The 27,976-nt window shown below is 28.3% G+C and overlaps 1 protein-coding gene across 1 annotated transcript in view; it reads left to right on the top strand.

Moving 5' to 3' along the window:
- The window catches only part of LOC123300604 (protein single-minded), a 34,552-nt gene that overhangs the window by 4,806 nt on the left and 1,770 nt on the right, over window positions 1-27,976 (top strand). Inside the window, exons 2-6 of the mRNA XM_044883201.1 lie at window positions 15,543-15,932; window positions 18,723-18,898; window positions 19,135-19,416; window positions 23,601-23,818; window positions 25,063-25,169. Coding sequence (XP_044739136.1) covers window positions 15,543-15,932; window positions 18,723-18,898; window positions 19,135-19,416; window positions 23,601-23,818; window positions 25,063-25,169 — 1,173 coding nt within the window. The remainder of the gene's footprint in view (window positions 1-15,542; window positions 15,933-18,722; window positions 18,899-19,134; window positions 19,417-23,600; window positions 23,819-25,062; window positions 25,170-27,976) is intronic.

Raw genomic sequence — 27,976 nt, 5'->3', positions numbered from 1 at the left:
TTTGAAACAATTTTTCTTAATCATCACTCTTTACGACCCCACGAGGCCGCAAATTAGGACAAAACTTTACTATCCATTTTTTTCAAAAGTATAAAATATTGAGTTGAAAATTTGCAGGTGGCTTTACTTAGTGGTCTTGTTGGACATTCTCGTAAAACGGAAAACTTGGATGAATGAAATACTTTCGAAAATCAAATAAATGGTGCCATAATTGATTTGGCTTTCTTTACATGGTATTTAAACAATTAAATCAGTCAATTATTTATTTTCACAATTGTTTTTGCTATTATTACATTTTATGTTACAACATATAGTTTTTATTGTAATATTTTTTAAAATAAAAAAAAAAAAAATCAGTTGTAATAAATTGTAATAAAATGTAGTTACATTGTATGTAAAATATTGTATAATAATAATATTTATAATAACTTATGTCACGCAAACTATATTAAGTATTTAAAAATGTTGATAAAATATTATTATTTATAAATGCGAAGCGCATGCTTGCAAATATAAACTTTACGGATAATTATTATAATTATAATATTATTATAATCAATATATATTTCTAAATAATAACACAACATATACTTATTATTTATTATAAGTAAGTAATAATAATAATGGTATACATTGCATATAAAACTGCAGGGTGTTACAAATATTAAGATGCCCTTGCGATTGGCCGACTTAAAGCTCCATACTTAAACGAAATTTGAAGATAATCAGACCTCTTTTCTGGTCTATTCACGATCAAAATACTTTTTGAACAAAGAATACATAGATACACAGACACGTTATACTTATAACCCCTTTTTTTTAAGTCGGGGATTAAAAATAAAAAAAGTTTTAACTTTAGCTAAAGTATTGAATTTATCAAGTTTTTCGATTTTCGCATTTTCACGTTGTTTTCTTTGGCTACCGTTTAAAGTTATTATGCTACCACAAAATTCGACACATTCGATAAAAAAAAAAGGAAAAAAAAAAGGTTTTTTATTGATATATACAATAAATATGCTTTGATTATGGTGGAGGCATTGGGAATAATTTTATTTGTCAAAGAAAGGATATGCTTAACACACTTATTTGCGCTTCCACCTCATACGAATTATTTATAATAATATAACGATATATATATATATATATATATATATATATATATATATATATATATATATATATATATATATATATCAGGGTTCGAAAATATCCGATATTTATTATAAATATCAAAATATCGGATATTATTGATATATATCCGATATATATCAAAATTTTGATATTTAAAAAAAACTAAAATGTTTTAAAGGTTTGTTTTATTTACTTAGGCACTTCAAATCAGACAAATGAAACCAACGATTTTTTACATTTTTTTAAGGGGTACCCCTTTGAAAAAAATCGAAAAAATCGAGAAAAAAATTTTTTTTCCTATTTCAATAAAACTCAGTATATATTTTTTATTTGACCCAAAAAGTTCAAAAATCGGGTTTATTTAATTGTTGGAAGCATAATTTCTGAGATATCCTCCAAAATCGTCCATTAAGAGCAATTTTCGCCGAAAATACGAATCCTATCGTCATATAAACCCAATTTTTGAATTTGTTGGGTCATAATTACCTTATGTACTGAGTTATATCAAAATCGGTGACAACAAAATTTTTTCGATTTTTTACAATTTTTTTAAGGGGTACCCCTTTGAAAAAAATCGAAAAAATCGAGAAAAAATTTTTGTTCCCTATTTCGATAAAACTCAGTATATAAGGTAATTTTGACCCAAAAAATTCAAAAATCGGGTTTATTTAACTGTTGGAAGCATAATTTCTGAGATATCCTCCAAAATCGTCCATGAAGAGCAATTTTCTCCGAAAATATGAATCCAACCGTCATATAAACCTGATTTTTGAATTTTTTGGGTCAAAATTACCTTGTGTACTGAGTTATATCAAAATCGTTGACAACAAAATTTTTTCGATTTTTTACAAATTTTTTTAAGGGGTACCCCTTTGAAAAAAATCGAAAAAATCGAGAAAAAATTTTTGTTCCCTATTTCGATAAAACTCAGTAAATAAGGTAATTTTGACCAAAAAAGTTAAAAAATCGGGTTTATTTAACTGTTGGAAGCATAATTTCTGAGATATCCTCCAAAATCGTCCATGAAGAGCAATTTTCTCCGAAAATACGAATCCTATCGTCATATAAAGTATATATATATAGCTAGAATTGTGCTTTAACCAAATTTAAAATCATACAAATTTTAAAAGTTGAAATTTTCTTGAATTTGTTTATTTTATTTTCTCCAAATTGATTTAACATAATCGTAAATTTCTGGTAATATGAAGATAAAATATTTAAGTTTGGTAGAAATTTACAAGAAATGGACCGTGCATATTATGCTTCACCTTCGATTATTATTCAAATATGCTTCATATATTTTCTTTGAATAACGATTTTTGTAAAAATTTCTTAATGATTTTTGAACGTGACAAACCATGAGAAACATATACGAGAAAAAACCCAAAATCTATAAAAATTTTTATCAATAATAATAAAAAAAAATCACAAAATTATTATGTGTTGTACCTATCTTGGACAAAATTTTCTCACACTTTCAAAAACGCAAACCGGAACATCCTTAACAATTAGGATATAACTAAGGATAATAAAAAAAATCAGGTGTAATAAAAATATGTAATTATATAGTATTTACAACAAAAGTATAAACAAATGTCCTTAAAAATTCTTTACTTCTTATGAAAGGGTGTATGTACTGTATATATACGTGAATATGTACTGTATATATAGTTACTATAGTTGTTGGTAAGTTCCCACACTTTTGGGGGTAACAAAAATTTTATTTACAAGTTCACGTACATAATATTTTTATGCAAAATACCAAGAGAGAGATTAAAAAGAGTGTCCTAAAATTAACGCAACATTTGTATATTTGTCCATTTGCGTGGTGACAGTAAAAAAAAATAAATTAAAAAACTGAAAAGAAAAAAACAAGTTCAGTATTTTAGCTATTTTAACAGATTGGACCCATTTATATAAAAAATTTCAATACAAAATCAATGAGACCCCACTTAACATAGTTAGGCGTCCTTGACCATGATAAACTGTCCAAATCATAGAGTTAAACATTATTGGATTTCCTATGAAGTTTTGGGTTGAAGTCTGAGGTTTTTGACAACAATTCTCGGCCACTCAATCCTTGAGAGAGGAAATTCAGATCTGTATCATCATTATTCAGCTACATTTATATAAAATTGTCAAGGAAAAATTCGACAAAAAAAATTCTATATGCCATATCAAAATCTTGGAATTTTACCTGATATGCTATAAATTTTACCGGATATGCTATTCTATACGTAACCCTATGCTGCAAAATTTTATAAATAATTTACAACTTTTTATTAAAAAATTGTTTTTTGTATCAAAATTACTTCTTGCCCTTAATTTTAGGATACTCTGTACCTTAATGTGGGGGTGTGGTTAGTTCTTTTACAAAACAAAATATACAACACTTGTCTATAAGAATAAGAATAAGAATGGAGTTGGGTTTTTTTGAAAGAAAATTCAAAAAAACCCACAGCGCGATATAGAATTTTCATTATAGGTTTATTATTTTCGGACAAAAATTTGTTACTGAAGAAAATTCCATTGAAATTAAGGTAGTTGTCTTGCTAAAGGTAAAGTGTCCCTAACTCTAACTCGAATTAGGAATTCGACTTAGGGAGATTAACTTAATTAAAGTTCGGATTATTAACACGGAGTTCCGAGTTCATAGAAGTTGTTTTTTTAAGAAGTTTTTTAATTCTTGTAAAAAATTAGCTGAAATTCAGAAATTTTTAAAATATTAACTGAACAGTGATTGAATTTGTTCTTAGTTAAAAATAAACCCATGCTGTCTTAATTAGCCATTAGTTGGAGGGGCGGTGGTCTATCTAAGTAATGAAAAATTGGTAAATGGTCTACGAGACACAAAAGGTTGAGGAACCTTTGCAGCCTTGTACTAAGATAACTTTTACTAAATCAACTTTTTTTGCGCTAAGTTGATCTGGTAAAGAGAGAAAAACTAAACCTATCAGAAATTACTTAATTTCACAAATATCGGTTAAAGAAACTAAAAAGAAAATAATTAAAAAAAAACGTCTTAATTAAATTTATTTAAACTAATTTATGACCTTCTGGTTATAAGTATTAATCACTATACGTCAATTTTTCATAAACATTTTTTTTTTTACATAAAATATCTAATATATTTTATTACCGCTTTTGAAAACAGATGCAACCATTTTAAAATTAAATTGAAAAAATAAAAAAATTCAATAATTAATATATTAGAAAAATAATAAAAAAATAATATTTACAGACATGTTAAGGGTCATTGGATGTAATTAACCTGGATTTGTTTATGATTTTTCTTACAAAAAAACATAAATAAATGACAAATGGTTTTTTTTTTAATTACTCAAGTGATTTGTTTACAACAGTGAAAAAAAAAAAATCTTTTGAATTAAAAAAGGCGACATTATTATATTTGTTTTGCTTTGAATTAATCTTTTGAAATTTAATACCAAACAAGTTTTAATGACTGTGACTTTTATACGTCACACTTATATTAGAGCGTTCTAGTCCCAATAATGACCCATCGCTGAGAATTTATAGCCTAACAGACATACCGTTACTCGGAGGGTTCACTAGATCTCATACTACAAGGAACAAGTACAATATTTCCTAATAAAAATTTAGATAATCAAAATTTATTTATTATATTTCTTGAAATGTCGTGGAATATCTCTACAAGATAAAATTACGAATCTATTGCCTCTAGAAGTCGATAATTTTCTTTAATTATTCGATATTTCGAAAACCAAGGTACATATCGAAAATTGTTGTTCTTATTTTTCGTCTACACGCATGAAGTTATAATAAAATTCACCATCAAAGTTGAAAATAAGATAAAAATAATTTCAATCGTAAGTCTACCCTGCTCGTACATCCCTTATATGGATGAAGACACTTGATTTTAAAAAAAAAAAATATTTTTTTTCATTAGTTACGTAAGTGAAAATTATCAAAAACTTTCAAAATATGTCGTTTTTTTTAGATTTCTCCATTAGAGCAATGATTTTTTATATCGATTTTCAATGATTTTTTTCTTAAAAATTTTCATGGATACCTAATGTGAAATTTTAACCAAATATTCTTTAAGTAAAATTCTACCTATAACAAAATTTTGAGCCTTTTATCAAACATTTTGGTATCATGATCATAAATCCTTAAATAACATTTTTGAAATATTAAATTTTGATGAATTAACAGCGATAATACATTTCATGTATTACTTAAAGATAAAATTCGATCGATTAGATCAAAACGAAAATTTTGAAACAAAATTTGTGGAGAATTTAGTGCCTAATAAGTTCTAAATTATAACGTGATGATAAAAAGATATTATTCTCAAGCTTCTTTTTTTTTATTTTGCAAATTTTTGAAGATATTGGCTGCGTTTTGGGAAATATAATAAGTATTCGGTAATAATTTTATTAACTTCAGTTATAGATAGATAAAAGTGTAAGCGAGAACTAAAAATTCAAAAAAAAAAAAAAACATTAGGTATTACTGCCAATTTTTGGAAATTTTAAAATTTGTCTAGTTTTTATTCAAGGGAATTTTTTCTTATGTATTTTTTTATAAAGATCGATTCATCTCTCGAGAACCTACCACTTTCTTCTAGTGAAAAAATGAAAAGAAATCCAAAATTTTCATGGTCCAATTATTTAAATAGTACTATCGGTAATGGACTTTGCATTCATAATTTAATGAAACTTGGCATAGTTGTCCATTATTATATCATAATTAACCAGTTAAATTTTTAGGGGCCTTCAGAGAACTGAAAATTTGAACGTCCAGTTTTGTGAAATAAAATAAAATCTGTGATTTCCCATAAGGATCAATGTTAAAATATCTTTTTTCAGTTCTCTGAAGGCCCCTAAAAATTTAACTGGTTAATTATGATATAATAATGGACAACTATGCCAAGTTTCATTAAATTCTGAATGGAAAGTCTATTACCGATAGTACTTAAGAGAAAATTTTTAAAAAGGTTATATATACATACGAGAATATTTCCAGTAATTAATTCGAAAAAACCCAAACGTTTCTTCACATTAAATAATTTTCGAAAGACAAATAAAATTTAGAAAAACTTTAACACTTTAAAAAAAAAATACACAATACAAAATTTAAAAACGTTTAAGTGTTCCAACTGTGAGATCAAAATAAAATATTTGAAACTAAATTTTAGGTAGATATATTATTTTGTCTTATTAAAAAAAAAAAATATGTATAAAAATTTCGGAAAATCCCAGATTTATTGACCCTAACTAACTGTTTTATAAATCTATAATAACTGTATAATAAAATTTATATGTAAAACAAGTAAGAAGTAACCTATGTATGTTATTATATAGGGGTGATTCATTTTTATTGTATTTTATTTATAAATCTATTATAATTTTCGAAAAATAAATAAAATTTCCAAAATTCCCAAATTAAAGATCCATAAACAGGTGGATATACCTTATTTAAACAAATGTATTATACGGTAATTTAAAAAAAAAATAAATAATTGGTGGTGGTAAAATCACAAAAAATATACTATAAGAATCCAGAAACTCGTAGATAAATGTAGAGGGTTGTAATTTATTAATTTATAAATAACTAAACTTAATTAAATAACTTAAAATTAAAGAGAATTGAAAAAAAAACACACTCGAACCAGGACTCGAACCCGGACTTCTTGGATTCATGTAAAGCGCCCTACCAATTAGGCTATTCGAGTTCTAGCCTAATTGGTAGGGCGCTTGACATGAATCCAAGAAGTCCGGGTTCGAGTGTGTTTTTTTCAATTCTCTATAATTGGGATTACTAGACAAGATATTTGTCAATATTTAGTTTACGCCTGTATGTAACATTTTATATCAAAATATAGTCGAATAGACCATGATGTAAATATCGTGTGCATGATTAAAAGTAAACAATAACAATAAGTAAAAAAAACTTAAACTTTATCAGGAAAAAATCTCTTTTCAAATTCATTTCCTTCTAGTAGCGTAAAAATTTCCTACATTTTATGTACCTGATGAAATTCTCTAATAATAGACTATAAAATAAAAAATTTAAAGAAAGCCCCAGCATAAAATGATGAACTGATTTTGATTTTCTTTTTTATAGGTGATTTGCTCGAGAATGTTCTTAACTTTGTTTCAAGAAAATCAGAATATCCATTAGAAGATTACCGCCTGTTTTCTATGTGTTATCGGGTACGGAATCCTTAACTCTCACTTGAAACATAGCTAAGAAAACTCTCGATCAGATTACCTTTCAAACAAACTAAAGAAACAAAATTGGTTCATCCGTTTAGAAGCTACAATACCGCAGACAGACACACAGATACACTGATACGTTAAACTTATAGCACCCTTCTTTTTAGCCGAGGGTTAAAAGTGAAATCTGCACTAATCGATTCTTGTTAAGTATTGTATTTCTCGTTTAAAAAGAACATTTCCGGTTAACTGTCCGTCTGTCAAAGGACACGATAACTCAAAAACCACAAGAGATATCAAGTGGAAATTTAAAGCATGCTCAGGACGTAACAAGAGAGTTTAATTTCGTAAATGAGCAGCGCAGGTCAATATATTGAGTCCGTAGCAAATTAATTCAAAGATTTAGTGTCCTTTTTCTAAAAAACTACAAGAGATATGCAGTTGAAAACAAAAACAAATGGAGGCCGAAATGCTTTATATTTACAGATTTGTTTTTTATCTCAAAAACGACCCCAAAGTTTTCCTCATTCTTCTCATTTTTCAAAAACGAAAAAAGTATGTTAAGAGAGGTTCAAAAATTTCCAATATCCAGCTGGAAGTTAAAGCTTTTGAAAAAAGCTGCCTTTCAACATGTTTTTACATTTACCGTAATTCAAGATAATCGTTTTAAGAAACTTCCAAAAACAAATAAAGTATGTTAAGAATTGTATCCAAATTTCGAGCTACAAGTTGGCAGTGAACCCTTTTGAAAAAAGCCGTACTGGGACTTGGATATTTTCTGAAAATCATGATTTAATAACATTGATTTCAGTACCATTGATTAAGCGCGGACTTGATTTATCCCCTATATCTTCAAAAGGCGAACAATCGAAAATATCACTTGGTTCGTACTTCCAAAACAATGGCAGATTCACATTTCTAGTATAACTTTTTTTCTAGCATGCCGTAAATATATATAAATATGTCATAAATCACATTATTCTTACAGAACAAGTGTATATTATACGAGTATAATAATACCTGTATTGTCCAAAAGTATCATCTTCATTGGTTAATTTCACAACAATAGCACCTAGGTAGTACCTTTTTACTCATAGGTAGTATAACAACAAAATTTCATACAATTAAACAATCATTCATACCAAATAGTTCATAACAATTAAACTATTCGATATACATTTGTATTGATCTGGTCAACTGTATTAGAGGGTTGGCCTTTAAGGGTTTTTCCAAATCATATAAGAAGCATGTGGCAAACATATGTCAACAATATGTCAGCGATAATAAACAAGTTTAGCAGTAAACAGGAATTTTTTGTACACCTTAGACAGACACACATATGTTCATCACATTTTGCCAATAATATAATTAAAGGTACAACCTGTTTTTTTACGTGACTTTTCGTTAAAGTTAGACGCGCGTGTGTTTTTTCGTGACTTTTTTTCGATTTTTTGGTGTGAACCATATGTTAAGTGAATTTTGTTTTTTTATTTGAAAATATTTGTGGAAAATTATTTTATTATCATGGCTATGAAAACTATTAAAAATTCAGGTATTTATCGCTTTACATTTATTTTGTGAAAAACGTATTTAGGGGTGAAAATTGATTTTTTCTAACTGTCTGTGTGTATATATTTTATTTAAAATTATTATAATGAAAAACAGTTAAGGGAAAATTTAGTTAAATGTGTTTTTTCTTGTGCTTTTTATGTAAGAATTTTCGTATAAATTATGCATAAGTATTTCTGCCTTTTTTAAGCTTTAAATTGTGCATATTTTTAATTATAAATTGTCTAGTGATTGACTAAAACGATCTAATTTAAATTTTCAATAAAAATAAAAATTTAATACTAAAATATCTTTAATTGTGTCCCATTTTCAAACGGAAGGGCTAAAAACTTCAGAACCCATCCAATTTCTCTATTATCGACAAACTCAACCCAAACAACTCGTAATTACGATAATACTCCGGGCTTATAAAATTTTCCGTCTACTTTTTCCGATTAAATAAAAATTAAATCGAGTCCTGGCCTGTATGTATTTTTCTCTGTTTCAAGTTTCAGAAATCCTTTTGAAACGTCATTTAATTGAAAGGAATCGTATTCACAGTTTAGATAAAAAAGAATATCTTTAAAAAATGTATAAATGATTGACTTCAAAGTATCTTTGTCACTTGATTGATAAAATTTTGTTTATCTTTACAAGTATTGGCCAAGTAGTTCAAAATCGAATGAAAGAGATGAAATACTCAATTTCTGGATCATCTCAATGTGACCTTGAAATTGGCTCTAACCATCAGATCCTTGTAAAATGGAACCCATATGCTGGACTAATTAAGAGATAGAAGAACAAAATGCTAGATTCGGTGGAAATTGAATTTAAAATTTCGTCCGAATCAACAGTATTTTTAAACACTACAAACTTGGGACTCAACCTAGTATTCTTGATATACATTTCATATATACAGGGTATAATTACCAATGTGGGACTAAACTTAGTATATCTTGATATATAATATTTCATATATAGAAGGTATTAAAAAAGGAAATACCATCGTCGGAACAACTACGGTGTAGCTCAACTTTTTTTTTCTGTCAGTAAAATCGCTAAATAAAACAAAAACTTAAATTAAACGAGATTGTGTACAGTTTTGTATAATTCATTAATTTAAAATTAGATCTTTTAACAATATCTTTAGAATTGAATTTTGTTTTTCATAAATAAATTATATAAAAAATTTATTCAAGTATTTATGAAAAACGGTTGACAATTTTTTTTATTTTTATTTTAATATATTTTGTATAAATATTTTTTGTATCGAACGTATCTATATATAAAAAAAAACAGCAGTTATTTGAAGTACCACCTACCTTTCTGAAGTTGTTTACCATATTCATTCATTTCCATTTGCAATGTGAACATCATTTACTAAAAAAATAATAATGAAAATGATAAATTTGCATGTAGTTTTTCTTAATTTATTGTTTTTTTTTGTACGAAATATTTCAACCATAACAATGATTACAATGAGATTTTACCTCTCTTTACATTTGGGGTACTTGGATTTTCCGCTGATATTTATCACAGACATATTCGTCTAGTTGGAAATAAGATCATATTAAAGTTCTGGCAACGTTTTTGCAAGAATAAAAAAATTTAAAAATTAATTTAATTTTATGGCTAGGAAGCGTTTTATTTTGCCAAAATATACTTTTTTGTGGCTTTTTATTAGGAAAATCAACATTTTGAAGTACTCTTTCCAACATAGTAGAATACTCTATAGGTTTTCAGAGCGAATATAAGCAACATCGCCTTCGAAACTTATTTATCATATTGTATAGTGTAAAATAAGGAATTGAATAAACAAATACCTACTAAAATCAATAATCTTTTGAATTTGGCGCTAAGGTGATGATTTCATTCTAAATATCGCCGATTAGCCGTTAATTTTATTTATGTATAAATACCTATATTTATTTATTTCTACTCTTTATGGTGTTGGCGCAGTGAACAATATACTTACTATAACAAATATATTATAATCTTTACTTACTTGCGCTTCCACCATTTTATGATCTTTTTTGCTATTAGACAAGAATATTGATTTGAACAAATAGATAGAAACAAAAAAATTAATCGGAATTATTATCCTATAAAACGATCAATATATGAAATGAATATGATTGTATGCTTTCCCTCGACTGTATTAATAAAAGACTAGAGAAAAAAAATCGTTTTTTTGTCCAGAATTTAAAATGATGTTACTAAAGTGAATGAATGTCATATAAATTTTTTGCTTTTAGCAAATTGGGCTATAACGCATATTTTTCGAGCTTTTAGACAAAATTTTGAAAACTAAGACAATTTACGCAAAGAAAAAAATACTAAATACCAAATGTAGACTTAATGTCTATACATGCAGCATTAAAAGTAAATGACACAGATTCATATTTAACTATCCAGTAAAAACACATAATAAGTCCTGCTATATTTACATCTAAGCGTACATATATGTATTAGTGATGTGTCGGATATTAATATCCGCGAATATTTTTTGTATTATTACCCGACTGTCAAGGAGTGGTTATGTTTATCGCGCGTATGTATGTAATTATGTATATTTGTTTGTAAATTTCTTTATTATCTCCAAAAGGCTCAATAGATTTCAACATTAGAGATATCATTATATTTTTCTCAAAAATCCAAGTGATCTTAGATAGGTGTTTGGAAAAATAAAACAAAATGGTGGGTTTTGAAGCGAAATAGTAATACGTTAATAAAAAAAATTAACAAAACCTCTATCGAATAGGGTATCAAAATAAAGGAAATTAAAAGTGGATTACAATAATATATTTTATAAGTTTTTTTAATAAAAAAAGAATAAATTAATTTAAAATTCTTAATATAGTATAATGAGGGGGGTTTTTTTAGTGCTGGGACACTAAAAATAATTTTAAAAAGTCCAATAGTTCACATATCCATTGGCACAATGTACGTCCTTAGGCATATATCCAATTCAACAAAAGTTAGAGCAATTGTAGTTCTGAAATAAAGATCCGTTTTGCTGATCCGTCGCTTCACTAATGTGTGTGCCTATACTTCAATACCGTTAACCAACTATCGTACTTTTTGTTCGTAATAAAAAAAAATGAATTATTCATATTAAAATAAAACAGATATATACCAAAACATAAATATTATACCTTTTCTCTATACAATTTATATTAATATACTTAATTCTTCTCGACTAATGTAATGTTCTTTTTCTAACATACATATTATACATTCAATTGTACTTACTTTATTTATGGACTCTTTGAGATATTGCTTCTGTGTTTTAACCCAATTATAACAGAATGAAAATTAGAAATTTTCTTCTTTTATTAACCCCCGAACTAAAAAAAAGGGATGTTATGAGTTTGACCTGTATGTGTGTTTCTGTGTCTGTAGCATTATAGCGCCTAAACGGGTGAACCGAGAGTGTTCTTAGCTAGCTTTCAAGTGCGCTTTTAGGGTTTCCGTACCCGAAAAACAAAAGGCAATGATGTTCAAAATCGGTCCATTTGGAAATATTAATAAATATCCCTGTAATGGGTTGCTTAAAAAAAAATATGGCCAAGACTACTTTTAATAAAAATATAAAAACTTTGAAAGCTTGTAAGCTTTATACTGGTATTAGTAAAAATAGATCATATTATTTTATCTAATATATTTTGTACATAAACATAAGTAATATTATGTATAAAAAAAATCTTTTCTTTTATAATAAAAACGACACTAATTTTAATACATACATATAACAAACATTATGTATTCTTATTTATATTTTATTCATAAAAATAATATAAAATATAGAATTTATTTATAATAAAGCAAAATATTAAATAATAAATAAAATATTATAAATATAAATAAAAAAACAAATATAAATAATTACACAAAACTGTATTATTAGATATGACAGATAAGGTGAATGTGATATAAATATTATCGAAGATAATAAATGAGAACTCTTGTAAGGAAATTGGGGCAAACATCGAAATGTATTAGATAAGGTGATAATTATATGTCATTTCGTTTCATTTTTATTTTTATCATTTCTGGGACACTAAATGTGACTGGGACACTAAAAACTCGACTGCGTTAAATAAAATCTGAAAAGAAAGAAACAAGTTCAGTAGTTTATATAGTGACTTTAACAGTTGGGGCCCATTAATTTCTAGACCGGCTCAAATTTTCCCAATATAGGGCCTCGAATGCGAAAGTAAATGTAAATTATTGGACTTGTTTCTTTCTTTATTTCATTTTAAGTTATTTGCCAAAGAAGAAAATAGATTTTCTATTTCGATTACAATAGTTTAGTTATTATAATTTGTTACAAAATTTATAATAATAAAGTAAAAAATAACTATATGAATGTTGTTTTTAAAAACAATATGGTTGGTTTATTTAATAAAAATAAAAATAATTTTATAATTAGAAATTCTCTCAACATTTTCCATTCATTGTATTTTATAGAAATTCGTAGAAATCTTTTATATATATATATAAAATTATTTTATAGTTAACTTTTGTTCTATATTACTATGAAAAGTTTTATTTTAATTTTATTATTATTCATAATTTATGAATTTAATTTATTAAGATATTAAAAATTTCATTTTACCCTTTAAATTTATTCAATTAAAATTTAAAAAATTTAAATTTCCATTTTAAATAATTACGTTGTGGAATTTTTTATGGTAGCAGGTGAATAGTGGATCATTATAAATAGCAAATACAATGAATGTAGGCCATTCGAGGAGCCATTATTCCAATAACCACTTTGAACAAAACCAGATAGCCAGATAACAGTTTTTTTCGCCTATAATAATAATCGATAAATTTTAAAAATAGGGTATTCTACTATGTTTGAAAAAGTACTTCAAAATGTTGATTTTCGTTATTAAAGGCCGCAAAGAAATATAATTCGGCAAAATAAACACGCTTTCTTGCCATAAAATTAAATTTTAAACCTTGTTTATTCTCGCATTTTGGTGGCGTAAAAACAACAGCCGTGTATGTAATTATTATATGTATAAATACGAATGCCATCAACAAATTATTAATTCGTAATATTATTTTAATATTTTTTTATTAATATTCTTTTGCCTGTATGACGTCATATCATGGCGGCTGGTGTTTTAGGACACGTGATATACAGATTAAAAATAACGAAAATTTTAATATAATAAAACAATAATGTGCTTTTATGACTCAATATCAGAATATTTAAGTATATTTCTACATAAATTTTAATTTTTATCAAATTTCATAATTTATTTTTCACTACTGAGTATCCTAATAGGTAAATACAAATACCACAGCGATGTTCAGCCTACTCGGACATAGTGCATGCAACGAGACGAAAAACTTTTAAGAACTTTTCAATTCACTTCAACTAAATCTCCAAAGAAACAAGAATTGAAAGCTGTAACTTATGTTACAACTTATAACGTGTAAAAGGAATTTCTCAAAATTTTTCTATAGTCATTTTATGAATTCAAAGAAATATACTTATTATCAAAAAATATAAAAATGTATACTTGATTATTGGTAATATGATGATTAATATTCTAATCATTAATTGTTTTTTGTTACCTATTTACTTTTTTATAATTAATAACAATTTAAATAAAAAATTATTCATATGGAATCAAATCAGAAGTCATGTTTATATTAAAAAATCACATATTAATCAGTTTTTTTAAAATATTTTTTTTAATCATCTGTAAATTATATGATGACTTAATTATTAAAATATTTACTGTATTATTTTAATTTATTTATAGATTTCAAATGACAAAGAACATTAAATAAGATCGACAAAATTAATTATAACTAAATCAAAAATGGTGTAATCAAATTTAGAAAAATTTTCGCTATATTTCTTAAAATAGTTTCTTATACATATTGGCAATAAGAACAGTGAGTCGAGGGGACAGCAATATTAAGGCAAGAGCTGGACAGTGACAGAGAGGATGAGACATCGTTTCCTACTCCTTCTCACAGTGACAGCTTCTGCAATAATCATGATACACTGTCAGGCCCAAAGGTTCAGTTTGCCTGTCAACTAGCCAGTGTCCTGTAGAAGCCCAACTATTTTGCTAATAGAGGCCCTTGGAAGAGATATCAGATCTTCGGAAAGACAACGATTGCATTCAGACCATATTTATCTTGTAGTACCACAGGTACATTCCGAGGAGCAACTTGCAGTTCGAAAATGGTACTCTCGGATGTGTATTGATACTTGTGCCCGGCAGCATTATGCCATTTACCCATACCAGGTTTACATTCATTTGTTCCGCCAGCTCCTTTAAGGGCTTTCGACAGTCCAGTGCTTCCTTTGAGCTTAAGTAGACTGAACTGAAGGATTTTAGCGCTGATTGGCTGTCGGTAAATATAGTAATGTAGCTGTACATGAGAGTATTCAGTCTTGCACATTCACATACCTCATACAGTGATCCAGTAGTCGATTTTTCAGAGAAAATTCCATAACCTCCCCTCTTCTCCAACAACGATCCGTCGGTATCAAATACTACAAATTAATTTATACACAAAATTTAAAATTTTTATGTAATGCTTTCAATTTGGTCTCGAAACTTATTAATATAAACTTTTCTTAAAATATTTCATTTGACTAATTTTAGTTTTTTTTGTTTGTTGTTTCAGAGCGAGCCCATCGCTACGAACGTTGCGGCAAATCAATACATCAACAACGTCACAATTATAATACGTTACTTAGTACCAACAATAATAATTCATCACATCATTCTCACCATCATCAACAACATATTAATAACAATAATAACAATAACAATAATAATAATAACAATAATAATCATATTAAAAATTCTAATACAAATAATAGTGCAACAACATTGGCCATGAAGGAGAAATCAAAGAATGCGGCGCGTAGTCGCCGTGAAAAAGAGAATACGGAATTTTTAGAATTAGGAAAATTATTACCATTACCAACAGCAACCACATCACAATTGGATAAAGCAAGTGTTATACGATTAACAACAAGTTATTTAAAATTGCGTAAAGTATTTCCAGATGGTAAGTTCATTTTCTATAAAAAGTATTTTTTTAAAACAGTATAGATTATTACCCAGAGAAATAAATAAATGATTACCCTAATTTATTTTTTTTTTTTAATGTTTTTAACTTTCGAAGATCTTTTTTATGTAAAAATAACCCACAAATAAATTTTATACTGCTAAAACCGCCATAAACTTAATAGTTAACGAGATATTTGAAAAAAAACGCGACCTTTGACCTCGAATAATTTTTTTTGCACAAATGATTTTTCAATAGACTTTTCATAGGTCATATCCAAATAAATAAAATCCTGGCGAAAAAACTTGGACTTTTTAAGCAGAAAAACCTTTATTTCCCTTGGTTAATTATAGTTTACCTTCTTAATCCTTCTTCGACTTCCCAAATGAATATTTAATACAATGTAACGTATAAGTAAACAACGCGTGTTATGGTTTCCGCCTCAAATATGTTCCAGTCCTAATAATTGATAATTTGTCAAACTAAAACGAACGTGCTTCTCAAGAAAAAGATTTTCATATTGATACACTCCTCCTTTTTCACGCTAAAATCTGAAGAAATAATTCGTGAATGAATTTTCTTAGTATCGAAAAATTTTCCACCATTCCGATGATCTTATTACAAAAATAAATTATAGTCCGCGGGGCAGCATCCTTTTTGTTAAGTGATACTCAAAACTCCGTGAGTGGCTTCCTTTTGGCGACTCTACCAAACTTTCTCCTTACAACTTTTTTCGTTAATGCTTCGTTTTCAAAATTATTACCAAATCCGAAAATGTATACAGTGGATATATCCCGCTGGCATATTAAAAGAAGATAATTTTCGTATTCAAATACAACAGAAAACCCAAAAGAGACATAATGAGCATATCTAACACCGGAAATTATGGGACGTACCCATAGTACTGTTTTAGATTTTTGGAAAAGGATTTCTCCGGCTCTAATGTATTCCAGAACTAAATTTTCATAAAAACCGCATATATTGCACACAATAGTTTGAATAAAAAGGACGCTATAAAAATTCAACAAGTAATCAAAATTCATAACAAGAACTATAACAATTATTGCAATAGATAAATCCCACGTGTCAATCAATTATGTCATTTCCTAAGATATTAATCTTAAACTTTATATTTACTTTTAAAATTTCAAAATAATGAATAAATAAAAAATATAATAAAGATATCAATAAATTTTTATAATTAGGTCATAATGAGATCATGAACGATGACATATAATATTTTAAATAAAAAAAATTTTATATAGGTATAATAAAGAATCTTAAGGTAGTACGACTATCGTAGTTTCGAATAGATAAAAGCTTAATTTTTTTTATAATAAGTAGTTTTGTATGCTTATACTGTTTTTTGTATTTTAATACATGGAGAAATGCCACACAACTTGACAAAATTGGACGAAAATTAATAAATAATTAATTAATTTTTTTCAATATCTGAATACTTTTTCATCTATCGAATTCTAAATTACATCACAGATATTCAAGAAAATTACGTTGGTGAAATTTTCATTTTAATTTGTAAATGCTACCTTTTCAGACCTGAAAGAGTTCTATGTTTTATAATCGAAATCGTTTTATTTCACGCGGTGAAGCTGCGGGTAAATGCTTATAATAAATAAAAATAATAAAAATAATAATAATAAGTATCAAAAACCCAACTTTGTATGCTTTTTTTCTGTATTGAATAGGTATGTTAATATTGAATAGAAAAAATTTTAAATAGCTTTTTTAATGTTATCTCTAAAACTATTGCATAAATCTTTTAACCCACAAAGTAAGTGACATTTTTGATTTGGGGTACTCATCTTCAAAAACATATATATACTTTTTTTTCATAAAGCATAATATTTTAATAAATATAAAAAAATTACCAATAGATTTATTAAAATGATAAGTCAGGTTTCTTCTTCAACTAGAGTATATATATTTTTTTTAAATAAATATTCAATAGCGACACATACTTTTATTATTATTTAATAAACATCAGTTTTGATTTTTCTATCTGATAAAAATGAATTGATTTTTTCCTAGTTATTTTGTTATTAAATTATGAATTAAATCCGCCGAGTATTCCGATACCACCGAAAATTTTAACGGAAATAATCAATTACTATATGAAACCTACTTTTATGAAATAGCTCCAAGAACAGTGATCAAGAAACTATCTAAGAAACCTAGTGTGAGATAAAATCTATTCTTAGAATTTTCGAGAGTTCTTCCGGCAAAACAAATGACGAGTATAACGAATCAAGTTTAAGTTTTTAATCTTAGACAATGGCACATAACTGATTTTACATTCTTTTTTCTACCTTACCACATTTCGCTAGTTTCCTGTTATTTCTCCTGTGATTATGCAGTCTAGAGTTTTTATAATTGATTAGTGGTTTTATCGTACTGCTATTAATTTTCGACCATAGTACTGCGACATATTCCCCTCAATTCTGACATATTTCTTTCCTACTTCTTTTATTCACAATTTAATCGATGATATTGTTTAGTGATTGGTTCGACAGTAACGGTAGCCAGTGCTTCGTGCTATCCTTGATTTTCCCGCCTTCTTATTTTCTTCTAATTCCTAAGGTTGGGAACTCAACTCAGACAGACTTTGCCTTTGCCTCTCCAGGACTACACTACTCAAGAAGCAATCATTCTTAATCTGGCCACCTTTGACCTCATATCTAGGAGATCTAAAGCTATTTCTTATAAGCCTGACAACAATATTCTTAACGCCAAACACTATTCCAATAATAAAGTCCTTTTTTTTAATTTCAGGTTTGGGTACAGCCTGGGGAGCAACATCACCAGCGGCTGGACCACGAGAAGCTGTAATCAAGGAACCTGGTACACATTTATTACAAGCAATTGATGGTTTTGTATTTGTTGTTGCGCCCGATGGTAAAATCATGTACATATCAGAACCTGTAGCAGTACACTTGGGATTATCACAGGTTTGTTTAAAACTTTTTCACTTATTCATGAATAATAGATATATAAACAGAGACTAAACGTAATGGTGGAATATTATACATAAAATTAGTGAATTGGGGGTGCTAATTTTTTCCGCAAAGTTTCTGAATCCGCCTCTGCTTATCCTATAATATATCTATTTTGCATGTTCTTTCTATTCAAATAATTTTAATTTCTTCTTTTCACGTTTTTCATTTTCGTAAAAATTTTGTTACAGATTGAATTGACAGGAAACAGTATATACGATTATATACATCCTTCGGATCATGATGAAATGATGGCTGTATTAAGTTGTGCAGTACCACCATTAGGACCCCCATTAAGTAGTTTAGCTGATGGTTTAACGGGTGCTATCGGTGGTGCTGCTGGTGGTCCACCCATAGCACACCATCGTCCAGATTTACATCGTTTTGAATATGAGAGTGAACGAACATTCTTTTTACGAATGAAATGTGTACTAGCTAAGCGTAATGCAGGCCTTACGACACAAGGGTACAAAGTAAGTAACACTTTCTTTTAATATTAGTAAGTACAATAGTAAGCATTAATAGTATTTGCCTAAAGATATCAAATTTATATGGATTAACTGTGTAGTTTTTTTAAGGCCCTCGCTGAAACGCTGTGTACCTATGTAAATTATATTATCATACTATAAATAATTCATCAAACGAATAGAAAAAAAAATGCATTCTAACCTAATAATATTCAAACTACTTTCATTGTGCCAACCTTAACAATACACATTAGTAATGCAATATATGCATTTTTCAAGTGTTTTTCTTTCAAAGCACTTGTTGTCAGTGTTACCAACATACATGTAATCTAATAATTTTTTAATTATTAAATTTATTATTATTCTATTACAACTTTTATAATGCAAATAAGTTACTTAACAACTTATTTTTCACACTCAGAAGGAAAAATTCATCATATACAGGATATAAACCTCATTCCAATCTGCGGATAACCTTATAAAACTAACCCTACAACTTTTTAAGTGCTGGTAACTATACGAGATTATTTTATTCATTATAATATGCATACTTCAATTATATACGACAAACATTTTATGGTAGGAGTTCGTAAAATATTGTGATTAAAATCATTTCATGAGCGTCATTCTTGTGTAATCAATCACTTAGCAAAATCTTTATTTCGTAAAAACAGAATATATTTTCGATTTTTTACACTCATCTGATGAAAAATATACTCGGGTGAAGTTCGAATTAACAATCCCTTCCTTGTCGGGTCGACTTTCTACCGTCTGTTGGATTGCACGGTTACTTATATTTGAAATTATAAGCTACCACTTATTTGTCATTGTAATGCGACCAATTTTTTTAATTCAAAGCTGATTTAAACGAGAGGACTCTGAACTAAGTTTGGTTTTTAATTTCTTCAGTTAATCAGATCCAAAACCTTAACCCTAGATTATATTCTCTGATCTCTTATTTCACTTAAACAATAATAGCCCAAATATATTCAACCAAAGTATTGAAGACATAATTTTCTAACAGCAATTTTTCACCAAATGTATCTCTGAGAAAAATCATCGAATTTGCAACCACAATATCTCGTTTGAAAACTTATACTTTCTAGTTTCCTTGCCACTTTGCATGGAGGGTTGAAAGAGTGAGAAATGAAGTTTAGAAACGTACTAAAAATTTAAAAATTATTTTACAAGATATTTGCTTTCAAAATTGACACTTCTGAATTTAACATTCTGTATCTTTTGAAATAATCATCACACTGGCACTTTTTTCATACAATTCGAAAACTTAAACTGTCTTTTTTTAAGCCCTGGCATATTGTTTTGTAAAAACTTTTACCTCTATCCCGCTTTTCGTTTTTAAAACATGTCAAAAAATAGAATATTTCCCCCCAATTTTGCTTAAAAAGCAATTTATCTTAGCCCAAAAAGCTCGTACGAAATTTTTATAGCTCATTTTCAAGAAAAACAAACAAGTTTTCGAATGGTCTTCGAACCAATTTGTGGTAAAATAATTTTTAAAATTTTTATACGCTTCTAAACTTAGGCATAACATTTTTCACTTTTTCAACCGCGCAAAGCGGCAAGGCGTGATAATAATTTGTTGACTAGAAAGTACAAGTTCTCGACGCCGAACTATTAATTCGGGTCTTAATTCGACAATTTTTCTCAGAGATACAGAGCTATACAGATATTTGAAAATTTGTATTGAAAAAATTTTCTTTTCATTCTTTGTTTGAGTATAATGTAATCTCCACCTTTATTATTTCACGAATTCTTTTTCCTATATTTATATGTAACCTATGATTTCTACACTCTCCTTCCATTGCTCCCGTAAAAGTGTTCCTATATTATTATTATTTATTATTACAATACCAAAGTAAAATGAAGTGTTCCCACATATGTATCCTACAGTATTGTAGGTATAATATATAGGCACTTCAAATTATTATTATATAATATTATTATGCAATAATGCGCTTATTACAAAAACAAGTCAGTGTACACTGTGATGGGTACCTGATGCACTAGAAAACTTTCCATATATAAGCACCTAGGTGAAAGAATGAAATTGCATTAATTTTATTCAAGCATCATATATGGTTTTTTAATGTGAATATGTGTATGAATATGTGAAAGCTACTTACTTCATTACAATGGAAAAAGTTGTGTGATCAGGCTTCATACGAGCGAAAAAATAATTTAAAATGCGATCGTAAATGCGCGGCCGAGAAAAATAACCGATATTCCAATAATTCAGTCTCTACCGACTCTTGATATCAATATAAATTCTCCCGAGTGTAGTAAAAAAAGATATTTCTTGATTATTTGTAACATATTCAGGTAAATTCGACAATTTTGAGCAGTTTTCATTTTAAATTATGAAATTTTTCAAACACAAGTCTTATTCTTGGATCTTGCGTGTTAATTATCGCTCTAAGTGGTCAAAATTTGATACCCCGGGTATAATACTGGCCTTTCTCTCGATCTGGAACCATCTATTCCAAAGTTTCTTCTAACTTTCCACAAATTCTGCATTACAGGTTTCACTAGCATAAGGGACGCAATCAAACGCGGATCTAGGGTAGTATCTAAGTGTAAAAATAGAAAAAAAGTAGTAAGAAGAATACATAATTTTGGTCAAAGGGACCCCATAGATTAAAAGAATCACAGGCACTATAAATCCCTATCTTCAGTCTGTCCCTCCAATATTTAACTCTAGATTCGCGTTTAGCGATAGCGCTTAAACTGGAAGAAAATCATTTTAAAATATTTATAGTTAATGCATTTTAGGTACTTTAGTTTTATGTTTGTTTTATAAAATTACAAACAAAACACATTAATAGCATCTAGTTTGTTTATATATGTGTAAATATATAGAGCTACAATTCATTTTTATTTTATGAATGAAATAAATAATAAAAATAAATCATACTTATTAATGACTTTTGGGTCACCCATATATACACATATTTACATCAATACATGTACATAAACATGCGTACATTATATATAATAATAATATCAATGATCCTCATAATGTATGCAGACTAGTAATTCAAAATCGTGACTAAACAATACAAATATGTTCACTAATACACACACTACATAGTATACAAAATATGTCTATTATAGAACTGTGTCCTAGGTAATGGATAATAGTGCCCTTATTTTATTTTTTGAAAACTAACAAATGTGTACAAAAAATATAAAATATATTATTAAATAACTAGATTGTACTCGCGGCTTCACATGCATGAAAGTATATATTACAGTAGATGGACAATCTATCAAATGTTGTAAAATTGGGTAGTTGAATAAAAAATTATCATCAATTTTTATATACAGTCAAACCTGAATAAGCGAGAGTTCAAGAGAGCACAATCTCATTCTCGCTTATAGAGGTTTCTCACTAACCCGAGTTTCTCGGTAATGTAGGTAAATGGGTCGAGTTTCTTTCTTATAGAGATACGCAGTAATAACAAGTCACAGCAAGTACGAATGTAGTAAATTGTAGCTAAAGTTCCTCCTAAATAATATAAATAAATCGACTGTCACTTATAGAGATATAGATAAGTAGCAGTCTCACTTACGGAGGTCCATGAGAGAAAAACGACTCTCTCTTACAGAGGTTTCTGTTTCTCGCTAATAGAGGTTTTGGGAGTTTAAAATGATGGGTCTTGCCTATTACTCTCACTTATAGAGTTTTCTCATTTATCCAGTTCTCACTTACCCAGGTTTGACTGTATTTAAAAAAAGAATTCACAGATTACAAACGTTATTTGGACACACTGTTAATGTTAAAATACAAAACCCATGTATAAATATACCCAAACATAATTAAAATAATCACAACGACGTATTACAAAAGTTTTATCTTCGGGAGTTTTCGTTTCTTCTCTTGGAAAGTTTCGTCTTCTTTTGTTATAAAACTTATATGCGATCGTTCCATTTTTGCCAAAAAAAAAATTTTTTTCAACAACTCAATTATACCATTCGTTTCTGCTGAGGATGTAGGCATAGTTCCCATTAAAAAAATCGGCTTCAACCGCATAACATTTCAATAATAGCAAGTTAGAAAACTTAACTTAAGGGAAAAAATAACTGCTTACACAATTTTTACTTTCCGCAAGTTATTTTTAATCAGATAAAGGATATAATTTATATTTATAAATATATTTTCTTTGTTTCAGGTAATTCACTGTTCAGGGTATTTAAAAGTGAAACAATTACCAATTGAAACTGTTTCACAATATGGCGAGCCTCCTGGGACACCATGTTTTCAGAATATTGGTCTGGTTGCTGTGGGACATAGTTTACCACCGTCAGCAATAACAGAAATTAAATTACATACAAATATGTTTATGTTTCGTGCTAGTTTAGATTTACGATTAATTTTTTTAGATGCTAGGTAAGTTTCCTTTCCTATTTGATGATTTTTAATTTTCAGCGATGAGCAAAACCAAGACCAAAATAATATTTGACTATATTTATCTTGCACATTAGACCTTTTGCGAAAAGATAGAACTTAAAAGTAGTAGTAAAAAGAAAAGTATTAGCCAACTCGTGCAGCTTTATTATTTTGTGTTTTGCTCGTCTTTTTATACTTAGAGCTCACTTTTTACTCATAACGAATATCATAAATGCATCAAAAATTGAAAATCGAATTATAGTACAAAAACTAGGGTTGCAATCTCTCGAGATTGGATAGGGAGACTCCCGATATCAACATAAATTCTCCAGAGTTCAGTAGAAAAAGGAATTTTTTGAATATTTGCTTCATATGCAAGTAAATCCGATAATTCGGAGCATCTTTTATTTTAAATTACTTTAATTATACAATCACTATTTTCCTCTCGGGGATCTCCCGACTTCCCGGAACTTATAGGTGGCAACCCTAACAATAACTCAAAAACAAGATAAATTTTAAAGCTCTACCAAAAAAAATCCCTGAGGATTATACCATCATATTTGATGAAAACTCAAAACAATATTTTATTTAAATAAATTCAAATGATACATATTGAGGGAACAAAACATGTGTGGGATACACAAAGTATTATGGTACAGCAGAGCATTAACCAAACACGGTTTGAATATAACGCTTGTATATATGATTATTGTTTTAATTTTAGTTAGATTATTTAAAATAAATACTCTACATATCATATTTAATTTGTATTTTTATCCTGTTTTTGTGTTTGCGAAACATATATAAAAAAAATAAAACACAAATTCACACATACTGTTGTTTTTCACTGGTTTTCATTTCACAAATAATATGAATGTGAAAAATTACACTTGTTTTTTATCAAATTGTTTTTTGTGTTTCAACACGAATTGATATCACTGTGTTGTTTCTATTTACATTAAAATCCAATATTTTTTAGGTCATGTTGTTTATTTTATGTGACAGCTTTTTAGTTCTCAAGCTTAACACATACTGATATTAAATACTTTTTTTTTTGTGTAATATGATATTTTTATGAGGTATTTTTTTTCCCAAAAACTAATAAATGTTATTTTGGGTGTCTCAATTACTTTTTTTTAATTATAATATTGGTTTATTTAATGGCGCCATATTTGAGTTGATATTTTTTTATGACATCATATTTTTCAATTAACTTATTTTTCGTTTTTAATTTTATTTTACAGAGTGGGACAATTAACTGGTTATGAACCACAAGATTTAATTGAAAAAACTCTATACCATTATATACATGGCTGTGATATTATGCATATGAGATTCGCTCACCATCAATGTAAGTACTTGAAAACTGGTTTTTGAATTTTAGCAACCAATAAAAGTAATATTTATTCCATTTGTATTTAATCAATAAGTTTTCTCTTTCTACGTGTGCAAGAAGAAATTGACACACAGTTTATTGTCTATATTAGTTACAATTTTATTTGGTTTAAGGTCAGAACAAATGTATTGAAAGTAGTCCTAAGCTGCCAGTCTTTAGACACCAATTTGTCAACTGTCAAATACTAATTTTCACAACTATATATGACTACAGCCCTTATTATAGTTAAGCCTTCTTGATTATTCCTGATATCAATTTGACTTGAACATTTTTAATTGTAAAATCATCTCTAATTTTGATTTCTAAGCTCGATGCTTTTATCAACCATACAAATTTATTTTCTTCCCTTATTTAACTACTTATTAGTTCCTTATTCATTGTTTTTTTAACCGAAGCCTTCTATACGGCAAGGTCTCATTCGAAGAAGAAAAAGAGACTTTCTATTTTTTCTATAACTGACTTGATTTAATCTGCTCCTAAGCCAATTATCCTTTGAAGCTGCGTCACTGTATATAAATAGATTCTTGAGACCCTTTTAAAGGAAGTATAATGCTTCTATACTACCATTTTCATTGAACTTAGTTTTGAGTTGTGATGAGCACCACAAGACTAATTTGACTGCCTTTAATTTACACACTTAGAGTTGCACTTTGCTCTTTATCTTACACTATGGTCTTGGTCTTTTTATAATTAACTGCTTCTGTCTAGCATACTTGGTGTTGTACTTTGATCTAGATCTTATACATATGCAAGACTTAACAATAATTGCAAGACCAACACCAATAAATAAGACAAAGGTGCTAAACCCACTACAGTAATTTCTTTAAACAAAGAGAGTCAAATACAGTCTTGATTTTGTTCTTGATCTTGGTCTCGCTCATCGACTAGTTTTTTCGCCAACTGAAGCCTGTTTATTTCGCCTCGTATTCCGTAAACCTCTGTATTCCAATACTTGCCAGTATATTATTATGATCCTCCTATTAAATTTATTCAAGACTCAGCAAGGTTTCACAAGCATATAAAAGAATCGATTTGACATTGGTATTGAGGCTACGAAATGTAACTCTTTGACAATTCGTTGAAGTTCCAAGCATACAAAGTATCTCTACTCATTCTCCGTCGATAGAAATTACTGGGCCGAGGTTGTTGAGAGAATGAACTTCTATTTTGCAACAATTCACTTTTAGCTTGAAGTTGATTAATTCTCTAATTCATATCTTGGCTATCTTCGTTTAGTTTAGTTTTGGGTCCACCCTAGGTCTTCATACCATGGAAATATTTTCCAGTCAAAAATATTCATAAGTGAAGGCGACATTCGCATGTACATATAAAATCACTGAGAACATATAAACGCGTCGATTGTGGCTTCCGTCATACACCACTGATGAAATGAGAATAATCTTTGTTATGTAAACTTATTAAAATAGTTATATAATTTAAGTATATATACAACAACACACATAATAAAAATGACTGTCTATTTTATATAATATGGTTATCATTATATTTCTGTGTACACAGTCACACAGGTTTTCACATAATATATGTATATAATATTATATAAAATTTATTTTATTATATAATACCTATCTATCTACTATATACAGTGTAACGCCATTTTAAGACATAACATTATATTATATAGATAGTACTACGATGAATATATGCTTATACAAAAGTTTATTATTTTATTTATACTTGAATCATCATAAACTTAATATGGAAGTAAAATGAGGATTCGATGCATCGGAATATATTAACTAATCATCAAGAAACTAACCTGTTGTTAAAATAATGTTGCAACTAATATACAATTTTTTTTAATGAGGCCTTGACCAAGTACCTTTGTTTCAAGTTCTTTATTTCTTAGAGCCTATAAAATCGCGTTGGCTGGTTCGATGCAGTTCTACGACTCGAGCTATTGTTGTTGATAACATGGATTCATACTTGCTCTATTTTGAACTGTAAAAATTGGTGTACAATTATCACCTCTTTTGAAGTTCAATCACAAGTCTGTCTATAATTACTAGATATACTGTCACTCTGAATGTTTCCCGACCAGATAATGACGAAGTGATACCTTCGACAAATTCATCTGCTGTGAGCTTTCTCTTCCATATTCTCTTTTTTTGCTTTTTCCTATTCTTTGACTATTGATAGTTCCAGGGCCGGATTAATCCTCAACGGGGCCCTAGGCAACCATCAATTTGGGGGCCCTTTTTTCACGTCCGTTTCCTTCTTTTTTCGGTTAAAAAATACAAACTTAATCTGACTCAATGCAAAGTATACCCAACATCTCGAATCGCTCTTGTCGCGTTGTAGCTCTTTCAGCAGCTTTGATTTTTTTTTAATTGCGAGAAGGATCGTTCGGCAGAACAATTTGTGATCATTAATGTTAAAAAAATCCGAAGAGCTATTTCTGTGTTAGGAAATACATCGGCTAATTGATCTTCCATTAGAATCTTATACAAATGACTATAAGTTTTGTCAAAGTAGTCGGAAATGTCCTTTTTAGGAACTTTGTCTAGTTCGTCGGTCGTTGCCTTTTGAATGCGGCCAATTGAGTTTTATTTATTTGAGTAAAATTTATTTTCAGTTCTGATTATATTTCCTTTCACTCTCTAGAATTTTATGTTTGTAAGAAAATTTTAGAAGTCTTTTTCATTTTTTGGGGGCCCCCTAAAATCAGGGGCCCCAGGCAACTGCCTTTTCTGCCTACTTGTTAATCCGGCCCTGGATAGTTCCAAGGCTCGTTCAGTTTG

The sequence above is a fragment of the Chrysoperla carnea genome, chromosome 5, assembly GCF_905475395.1.
Source record: "Chrysoperla carnea chromosome 5, inChrCarn1.1, whole genome shotgun sequence".
Classification (NCBI taxonomy): Eukaryota; Metazoa; Arthropoda; class Insecta; order Neuroptera; family Chrysopidae; genus Chrysoperla; species Chrysoperla carnea.
The sequence above is the reverse complement of the archived record's forward strand: the minus strand, read 5'-3'. Positions and strand labels throughout refer to the sequence as shown.